Genomic DNA, 11,566 nt, shown 5'->3' with positions numbered 1-11,566 from the left:
CCTTGGGACAATTGGCTGATTCAACGCTATGGTTGGAAAATTTATCTTCCCTTAGTGCTTTGGTTCATACATACGTACATATAGTAGATTAATCAATATATTTAACACGACTATGTACGAGTATGTTCGCATTAAACCAATTCTATTATTTTATTTTGACTATTTCAAATTGATATCTTTGGTAACTGCATATGTACGTACATACATATGTATTATTTAATGATCTGCAGCTTAGATTTTAAGCCCGTCTAGTAGTTGATAATGGTGTGCAATCGAGTCCTTGAACTTAATTGACGTTGCTTGTCCAGGTCGTGGAATTCCTCGCACGAGAGACCCCGCCTCCTCAATCTGATCTGTCAAATGTATTTTTATTGTGACAAATCCTTTCCGTGGTGTGTGTCGCTTGTAGCGAATCATACCAATTGATCGAATATTAATGTGTGCCATTGCCGAACTATTCACTTCCTCAAATACGACTGATACGCTAAAGACGTTATAATAAATTGACCTTAAATCAAGTTTGTTTCGAATTTATCTGTTTGTATTCGTAGTATTAATATATGAAGTTTTTTGACCGTGTAAAAATTCGACCTTAGAATCTATCACTGATCACGTTTTTTGAACATTGTTAATCTCACCACACTGAAACAGTATCAGTTACTTAAATTTTATTTTTCTTTAATTTATAAGTGGTACCTCCTATTATGGGTTTCCTCTTCTTTATTTTCCTTTGGATTTAATTATCTTCCATACCTTCAATGCATTGAGCTGATTTTTTTTTATATGTAATTATTTTTATATAAAATATTTATATAATTTTATCTATTTATGTAGCTAATTAAAAAATAGATTTTTCATTACTTAATTCTAAAATTTTATATACAAATTGATATGCACCTCGCAACAATGCATCCACGGTCTTAGAATACCTGATGCACTCAGGGAGGGCATTGTACATGAGCACACCCCTGTGAAAAACACCACCAGCTGTCTTCTTTTTCCTTACTCTACCTACAACTAAATTGTTCTTATTTCTAGTATAATAACTATGGAAATCTCTATTCCTCATAGTATAATCCTTAAAATATTTAGGTAATAATTTATGAACTAACTTATAAACAAAAGACAATGTATTAAGCTTTAAACTATATCTAATATTCATCCATCACAATTCATCTAACATACTTCTAATACTTTTTAATCTACAAACATTCAAAATACCTCTCATAGCTTTATTTCGTAATTTTTGTATTCTTCCTAAATCTTGGCCATTAAATCGTTAAGCACAATGGCACAATAAACCACGTGTGGCAAGAGAATTGTACTATATGTAGACTAAAATTTTACTTTTTCTACTTAAAATATTTTATGGTCATTTTTTATAATAAAATATTTACACAGTTCCAAAATATTTTTTCAAGCATTATTGTTGTCATTTTTTAATCAAATTACACACTTTTATATCTAGATATCTTTATCTACCAGGTTTTTTTCCGGATGATCCTGTTCAATTTATCTATAGCCATAAAGACTATAGAAATAGTTATAGGACAAGTAATAAAGATCCAGATTCCATATTAAAACCCAAGATGTTACTATTAAATTCAACTTTATTTATTTCTCAAAAGTATTTCACTATCAATAATTTAAAAACACATTACTCGTAAATTTTTACGTTTCAAATTTTGAACCAATGTATATTTCATTTCAATACGCTATTCTTATTAATCATCTAAAATGTTTTGACCAACAGGAATCGCGTATATTATAAGTAGTAGTTTGTCTACTGCAAAGTCCACTTTTGGAGTAGTTTTTTGGCATTTCAAGAAAAACCTTGCATAAATAACTGTCTAATATTGATTTATTTATGAATTTTATTTATTGTTTTTAGCAAAGGAATAAAAAGAAGGCCCCAGGATGAGTTCCAATAAAGAGGAAATGGTGAATTTACAGTCGCTGGATAGCCCAAAGTAAGAGGATGAATAATTTTACCAAATTACTGAAAATGAATAGCTTTGTATATTAATTTAATTTCCAGGAACGGCAAGGGTGATCCGGAATCAAGTCCGGTAAATGCATCATCCGAAGAAGATTACAATCCTCACATGCACAGACAACTGGCACATGCCACCACGTAAGCGGAAACTTTATTACCGTAACAATTGAGTTGGAATGCATTCGGTAACAAGATTCGCATATTAATTGGGTCGAGTTGCGTGCGCATACAATTGACAACGTAGACAGAGCAGAGGAAATAATTGGAATCTTCCACCACTGATTTCATTAAATATCGTCCGGGGGTCGTCTTCCGTCTACGGTCGTCGCGGTCAATCTGTTAATGAAAAAAAATTGGATCTCTGAATATTTGCTTTGGTATAAACAATAGGACTTGTCAATAGAATGTCATCTGGCTTTCTGTAGTTTTACTCACAATTTAGTTTTTCCTTTGTGAATGTTAATTTTCCTCAAGAAGTGTTAAAATTCTCTTTAATAACAAATTTCATTATTGCAAGGTAATATTTAAATACACTCCCTAAATTTCCCCGAATTTTAAATGTTGATCAAGAAATAATTTCATTCTTTAAAAACAATATGAATATTATAGTAGTCCTTATTTCCCAAAAAAAAAAGGATATATGCATTTGTATGTATGTATATGTATTTTCCAATAAGAATGTCTCATCGTCGATTTTTTTTCTTTAAGGACATGAATATGTAGCTTAAATGTTTATTATATTATATTAAAACGAATTATTATATTTTCGTAGTCCAAAATAAATTGCCAGGAATGGTCAGTTTTTTTTCCAATAATTTAAGAACTGAAGTATAACTAAGTTGACCATATTTCTCAGGATTCAAAACGGGACGGTCCGCAAAAAAAATGTCCCCCCGCCCCAGTCTAGGTAAAAAAATGTATCGAACGTCCAAAAATTTCAAAATTATTCCCTCAAATAACCTAATGGTTATATTTTCAACTAATTATAATTTTTTTCTCTATGTACAATTCTTATGTACAAGGAAAATATAAACAAGATAAAACTAATATAATATTTGATGGTTGTGCACCGCAGGCTGATTTTTTTTCTGAAACGTGTAAAATTAACAAATAAAATTACTTCAAAATTTTTTAAAAAGGTATTCTCGGTTTCTTTTAATAGAATTTAATTGCATAAAAATTATGTGCAACTGAAAATTTTGCTTTCTCAATTGATTACACTGAGCAACAAAAAAAATTACCAGAGCGGAGCCTAGCCAATCTTTACTAAGTTTGACCCACTGAATTCGAATATGATATTGATTTTTGTTGGTGGGCGATCGTTTACGAGATATGAGCGTTTAAAAAAATCCGCGATTTTTACAGTTTTTTGGCTTTTGCGGTCTTTAACTCAAAATTTAGGATTGTTACGCTCAAAGTGAGTATTGGAATCAATCACCCACCAACAAAAATCAATATCATATTCGAATTCAGTGGGTCAAACTTAGTAAAGATTGGCTAGTCTCCGCTCTGGTAACTCAAAAGCGTGATTTTTTGTTGCTCGGTGTTATTATTAAGTAACATATTTTTTATCAGAATGTACATTTCTTTAAAACAAGAAAATTAAGCAAGAAATATTTAAAGCAGTTATTCAAAAATAATCATTATGAAAATATATACATTTTTTAATTTAATTTTTATTTAAAATTCAAATTTAAATTGTGTAACATTGTGTAGCAAAATATTTTGATGTTATTTTAAAATGAATACATGTGTATGCATAAAAAAACGACGGTACATATACCAAACGGGAGTTCGTTACATCAAAAATTTATTGTAGTTTAAAACTAAGAAATAAATCTATGTACGATATTTTATTTTATTTGGTTAAGATAACATAAAAATATATATTATTCTGGTTTTTTTCTGTATGAAGCCGCTGAAATGATTAGTATTGTGACGTCACGCTGTCCAATATACGAATTATGAAATTACTAATATATCTATGTACGTTCCATTTACACAAATAAAAGATCAGACCGAAGCGAATCCATTTCCGTTGCGGAAGTAAACGTTTCCTATCCCATTTTTTGAATGCAAAATCATTGCACTAAGTAGAAAATTTCTATATGTAGATGTTATTATCAAGTGTGTATACCTGCTGATTTTCATTTTAAAGTCAATAACATCATTTTGATTTGAAATTAGCCCCTAGGAGTACATATGTATGTATATGTACACATATTTCTCAAACTGATTCATCTTTGTCTTAGTCCGAAATCCGGATAAAACCACCGTATACCACTTCAGAATTGGTGCACTCTTCCAGAGTCAATTGAATCCAATCGTATTCATGGCGATGGACTATTGACCGTGTCGCGATCGCGTATCGGTTTTGATCAATTCTAGAGTGCCAACAATTACGTGGCTATTAATACATACATACATATGTATATATTTGCTTACGCGTAATAAATTGATTTTAACAGTGTCGGATCGACATTTCAGGGGGGCGATATCTGGTGTGAGAGGGGTTGATTTTGTTAATTAAAGAATATTCATACCTACATACATATGTACATATGTATATAAGGTGTTTAAGTATAATAAGATGGTATGTAACTAGAAAATCAAACGTTGTAATTGAAAAATAAATATTGAATTAAATTAGCCATTTATTGAAGAATGATATTTCATTCAGATATCTAACAATTTTCATATGCGAGTAAGTTTAATACAATCGAAAGTTGTATATGTACTTGAATTATGATTATTATGTAGAATTCATTTCTAAAGCTAGTTTATTTAATTTGCTGGTTAACATTCGAAAAACTCAGAGTTCAATTTTCAATTAATGTTCTAGCAATGATCAAAGTGTGAGACCTTTCCAATATTCTCTTATGATTGCTTTCCATTATTTTTTCCAGAAATGCAGAGACTCTAGTTCATTTGTTAAAAGGAAGCTTAGGTACAGGTATCATGGCCATGCCTCAGGCTTTTTTCAATGCCGGTCTCATCTCAGGAACCATCAATACAATCCTCATAGGAGTTTTGTGCACTTACTGCTTGCACGTTTTGGTATGAACTAATTCGAATAAAAATATATTCATATAAGCGTGGTGGAAGTCTATTATCGATACAGTGTCTATTTCCATTCTAGGTGAGATCTCAGTACGAGTTGTGCAAACGGAAAAGAGTGCCCGTGCTCACGTATCCAGAATCCATGAAAATGGCGCTAGAAGTGGGACCTACCTGTTTTAGAAGATTCGCGCCAGCTGCTCCTATCATCATCGACGTGTTCATGATCGTTTATCAATTGGGAATATGTTGTGTTTACATCGTCTTCGTGGCTAATAATATTAAACAAGTATGTATATGTAAAATTGTGAAAATGAAACTATGACGGATTATATTGGGCAACAATGATAAGCGGAAACTTATCAATATTTACTAAGTTTGACGCACTAAATTCGAATATGACAATGATTTTTGTTGGCTTTCTCCCGTTTAAGGGATATGAGTGTTTAAAAAATAGGAACTTTTTACAGATTTTTGAATTTTGCAGTCAAAATCAAATATTGCTGTGCCAAAAGTAAGTATTGGAATAAATAGTCATATGTTTTTTATATAGATTGTGATTTTTTAAATACTTATAAGGAATTAACTATATAGCGAATTTGAAAGTCAAAAATATGCCTATTTTTTACACTTTTTTCCGTAATATTATGAGTTTATTTCGCTAATTATAATGTTTACATTATTTTCAATTAATCAAGTTTATACGGATTGGTTATTATGTCAATATTTTTTTGTTTTATCGAAACGTACTAATTCGAACAGTAAATGATTTTAAATTGAGTTTAAAAATGCACACAAATAGATGATACAAGAACGAGATGAAGCATCAATCCATCTCACTCTCTCACGTTCGCTCACTTTCGCTTACGAAGGATTAGCAATGAGCCTAGAACATTTCATATTATAATTTAAAATAGTTTACCGTTCGAATTAGTTCCTTCAAATAAAATAAAAATAAAATATTGAGATTGAAAACCAACCCTTAAAACGTTAGCTTAAAAAATTACCTTAAAAAATAATATTATGGAAAAACAATATTTTTGACTTTTAAAATTCGCTAGATAATTTATTATACGCATTTTAAAGAAATAAAATCTACAATCTATAGAAAAAAAATCTGACTATTGATTCCAATATTTACTTTTGGCACAGCAATACTCGATTTTGAATTAAAGACTGCAAAAGGCAAAATCTGTAAAAATTGCACATATTTTTAAACGCTCACATCTCTTGAACGATTGTAAGCCAACAAAAACTATTGTCATATTCGAATTAAGTAGGTAAAACTAAGTAAAGATCGATTAGTCTCCGCTCCGGTATTCTTGCTACTTTAAATTCTGATTACTTGCACAACCCACTCACTACTTATTTGCAATGTTATAAGCTAGCTTTAAAATGAAATCCAGGAGATAAAATTTCAATATTTGAAGTCATTTTAATAGAACACATTATTTATTTTAAATAAATAATGGAAGATAGAAGTATAAAAATTGATTTTATTGCACCATTTTTCATAATATTGACTAAGAAAAATGTAAAAAAATCATAAGAATTAAATAAAAAAAAAAAAGATTTTTCCATATTTATAATCTTTGGCTACTTTAATTTTCAGATATGTGACGCATACATGCCCGAGTTGGACATCAAATTGCATATGTGCATCTTGTTCCTACCTTTGATTGGCATCAACTGCATACGAAACTTAAAACTCCTGGCTCCATTTTCAACCTTCGCCAACGTGATCACCTTCGTGGGGATGGCTCTCATATTGGTGTACGTGCTCCAGGATATGAAACCCGTGTCAGAACTGGACATGGTGGGCTACCTCAGAAACTTCCCGTTATTCTTTGGAACCACACTTTTCGCACTAGAAGCTGTAGGAGTGGTGAGTTCGAAAGTCGTCTTACATATTGCAAAAATAGCTATTATATACATATTTAAATACAAATTTCATATAATTGATATTTAAAGAACTTACACTAAAGTGATCTGTGTATAATTCAGTGTTTCTCAACCAGTGTCCCTCTCGAAGCCCCAGAACATTTCAAGGGAGGCACAGAAAAACATTAAATTCAAAAGGGGGCCACGGGTACAAAAGAAAAACGCTGATCTGCATAATAATCTTGTCGTGTCTGATGTATTATTCAAGCTATTTAAAGCAAGTGCACCTTTCAGATTATCGCATTGGAGAATAACATGAAGACTCCAGCCTCGTTCGGGGGCTATTTTGGCGTCTTGAACATAGGTATGAGTGTAATAATCGTCTTGTACGTGCTCATGGGTGCTCTCGGCTACATGAGATACGGAGGCGATTCCAAGGATTCCATCACTTTGAACCTGCCTCAAGATGAGATGTGAGTGTTTTAACCTACGTACATATATGTACGTACCAGTGGCGTGCGTTGAAAATCTTCCCATTTTTGTCGCACAGCCTTACTTACGTGTGCGCAGGATACAAGGGGACTCGGTATGACGTCACCTAGTCCCCTTGTATCCTACTCGCGCATACGTAAGTAAGGCTGTGCGACAAAAACAGGTAGAATTTCACGACACATCGCCCATCACGATACATACATATGTATGTGCTTATGCATCTACAATAATTTATCTTGTGTCAAAAATTTCATTCGCTCTTATTTAATTACAGCATGTCTCAGGTCGTCAAGGTAATATTCGCAATCGCCATATTCATCTCGTACGGTTTGCAGTGCTACGTGCCCGTGGAGTTGATCTGGAACACTTACATCAAAAAGAGGGTCGAAGGCAGCGAATACAAATTGGTTTACGAGTACATATTGAGGGTCGCTCTCGTGCTTGCCACATGTAAGTTTTATAATGGGTTTCAAAAAATATATATTATTTTGTAAATTTTTGATGATGATTTGCGTTAAGCGCTCGAGCTGCGTGTTTTGGCTTTTTTTTGTATGAAATATTTGCAGATAATCTTTTCACAGTGTAGATAAGGTTGAAGGTCCGTTTATATTATCCAGAACTGCACAATACGGCATGGAAAAGACTTGTAGTGTTCATACTACACATCCAGCACTGTTCGTTTTCGGCCCGCTCTTTTTATCTTATACCAGGAAGGCCTAACAGGTTACCCCTGTTGCGCCTTCCTGGCCGGAAACATTGTACATTTGATACAAATATTATAAGTATTATACAAAGTACATAAATACATATCAATTAATATCCACGGAGACATATGGTCAAATTTGTAAATTTGAATCATTTTATACAATTCAGCGAAATTTGAGATTGCTGAAAACTCGAGATTTTGCTAGGAAATGGGTAAGGTTGCCAATTTGTTGGAACCGCTTCAATGAAAATCACATAAATTCGCAAACTCTGATAGGAAACGATCGACCTGGAGTCACAAATCCAAGCAGAAACCAGTGGGATTTGAACCCGTGACCACTCTGTTCAAAGCATTATATGCTAACCACTAGTCTATTCTGCTGGTTATGCTTGTTTTGTACGAGTGCCCGGGAAAATCGGCATAAATATACTTATATGTACATACATACATGTATGTACATACATAGGTACATTGTAGAGCGCGACGATAGGGCGCAATATTGCTTGCATCGTATCGTCGAGTCAATGTTGTCACAATATGCCGTTTTCAAAAATATTCATATGCACGTCATGAATATTTTCACAATGGCCAAAGAAAACCGGTTCTGCTTGATACGTTTCGGTGACACATAATGTTGTATAATATGAATAGATCGTGTTGGTTGCTGTTGTTTCGCCTACGTTACATACATATTACGGAACATATGAATGTGTTCATATACATAAATAATACAAGTTGCTGGCTTGGGCTGTTCTGGTATAAATGAACCATCGTATATAATACCTGCCTTTGCATTTTTGCTTTTTATTTTCTGTATTTTATTTTTTATTTTTCTTTATCAAATGTAGGCTAATGTGGCGCATTAGGTTCTTCCTGTAATGCCACAATGGTCCAAAACTAACGATAAATAAATAAACTATAAATAATAATAATAATGCGTGCGTGCGTGTGTGTGGGAATCGTATATAGTGGAAAGAGACGCGACATATCACTTCCTTCACATGATCGGCCGACAAAAACAAAATAATTTTTTTAAAATAACTAATTAAACCTTAAATTAGTAATAAATCATTATTCATTCCGTTGATCCGAATAGCGATGTTTTACCGAGTGCACAATTATGTGCACACATTATATATATATATATATATATATATATATATATATATATATATATATATATATATATATATATATATATATATATATATATATATATATATATATATATATATATATATATGTAGTTAATAATAAATTTTTTCGTGAGAAGAGTTTATCTATGATTGTGTGTATGTATATGTTATATAGAGCAATTGATTTATTGTTTTGCGTGATTTTTTTTGTCTTATAATATGTATCATTTATTTTCAGATGTTCTATTTTTTTGTATTTATAAATTATAGTATTGAGGTACTTATTTAAATTGCAAAAAAAAACAGTTTTGCCTTTAAATACATATATATGTACTCTCTTTATATCAATCGACACGCTTAGTTTCGCTTAACTTATTCAAAAAATATACGATTTCATTTTTAAAAATTGATACAATATAAGATAATGCGTAATTGTTGAAATGAATTGTCTTAATATATATATTAGGCGGCTTTTTTTTATGAACGGACTAATTGGGGATTTATCTAATGTACATATAATATGTATGTATGTATGTATGTATGTACATTTGTAGACTAGTGTTCAAAATTCTAACAATAGATATGGTATATATATTTTAGTAAATATTAGTTTATACAACAATATATATGATAAAACCACGTTGGTTATAATATCGTTTTAAATCTATCATATCATATTATTATATATTTATGTGACAATAATAATATAATTGAATATAAAAAGTAAGACATAGAAGGATGGGAGCAAATTGATTAAATTATCAATGGATGCAATTACCAAATTATGTAGTTACATTTAGTTCTTTATCGCCAAAGAATATTAAAAAGCGACATTTTTAAAAATACATGTAGATAGGAATATGTATATTTATATATGTAATTAAATTAAATTAAATCATTCGTTATGTTTAAATATTCAAACTACGTGCCCCAGCTTAGGACTTTGCGTGGAATTAAGAATATCATAATTCATACATACCTATATATTACAAAGATGCATTTATTTCATTTAGCTATCAACATTGCCTTGTATGTGTGTATATTCGCTTTGTTGAACATCATGAGAATTAATAACAATTTTATTTATGACGATCATTCACTAGACTTCATACAAAATATCATACACTTTTAGCTCAACTTTGACACAACACTGCCCACTAACTATGTACTTTAATATGTAAGTCACCAATCCAATTGATTACTTTTATTATAAAAAGCGAAACTCTTACCCAATTTTTGTTGCTGTGCGAGATATAATCTCATAAGTGAGAGTCGCAGCTATCATTAATTTCGCGAATCACCCTAGAAACTATTTCGCGCATTTTGTATGTAGATTTTCAATACATATAAGTGTGCAGGCGTTTGTGTATATTGTAATAGTATGTTTTGTAGATATAATTAGTAGAGTTGGTCACTTGTGCAGTTATCCTGGCGATCGCCATCCCGAGGCTGAGCCTGTTCATATCGCTGTTCGGAGCTCTGTGCTTGTCCGCCATGGGGATAGCTTTTCCGGCCATCATGGAGCTTTGCGTCGCGTGGCCCGATAAATTTGGACCTTACAAATGGCTGTTGATCAAGGATGTCCTGCTTATCCTGTTCGGCCTGATTGGGCTTGTGGCAGGCACCTACACCAGCCTCGTGGACATCGTCAAGTCCTTCATGTGAACAATCCTAGCCTGGTGCACGTCTCTTGCGGCTGTGCTGTTCGTTGTTGCCATCAAACGGCGTTCATTTAACTATTACATTATAAAATATGATAATATTAAAAAAAAAAACTAAATATGTATAATTATTGTATTCAAATTTAAATTAAGTTGTGAAAAATGTTCAAAGATAAATACAAATATATATATATATATATATATATATATATATATATATATATATATATATATATATATATATATATATATATATATATATATATGTATGTATTTATTGGCGGTCTCCGTGACGGGCCAGAATGTGAAATTATCGAAAACGCAAATATCGGAAGGCAAAGATCGAAAATCGAAAGATCTTAAGTCAAAAGATCAAAAAAAAGGGTGCATGGTAAACGGTACATACTCACTTAATATGCGCGAGCAGGATACAACAGGAACAAGAGGAACAGGCTTTTCCTCCCGTATTCTGCGCGCGCACATTAATACGGGAGGAAAAGCCTGTTCCTCTTGTTCCTGTTGTATCCTGCTCGCGCAAATTAAGTGAGTATGTACCGTTTACCATGCACTTTTTTTTTATCTTTCGACTTAAGATCTTTCGATTTTCGATTTTTGCCTTCCGATATTTGCGTTTTCG

General features: G+C 31.9%; 1 protein-coding gene across 1 annotated transcript; it reads left to right on the top strand.

Moving 5' to 3' along the window:
- The first annotated feature begins 1,917 nt into the window (after positions 1-1,917).
- Positions 1,918-10,933, top strand: LOC143922303 (proton-coupled amino acid transporter-like protein acs). The gene is made up of 8 exons (XM_077445529.1): positions 1,918-1,970; positions 2,039-2,134; positions 4,903-5,053; positions 5,136-5,342; positions 6,666-6,938; positions 7,229-7,407; positions 7,701-7,876; positions 10,692-10,933. Exons 1-8 carry the CDS (start codon positions 1,918-1,920, stop codon positions 10,931-10,933), a joined length of 1,377 nt encoding a protein of 458 aa, XP_077301655.1.
- The last annotated feature ends 633 nt before the right edge of the window (positions 10,934-11,566 follow it).

This window comes from Arctopsyche grandis, chromosome 2 (assembly GCF_051622035.1).
Source record: "Arctopsyche grandis isolate Sample6627 chromosome 2, ASM5162203v2, whole genome shotgun sequence".
Lineage (NCBI taxonomy): Eukaryota > Metazoa > Arthropoda > Insecta > Trichoptera > Hydropsychidae > Arctopsyche > Arctopsyche grandis.
Note: the sequence above shows the minus strand (reverse complement) of the source record. Positions and strands in the feature narration are given on the sequence as shown.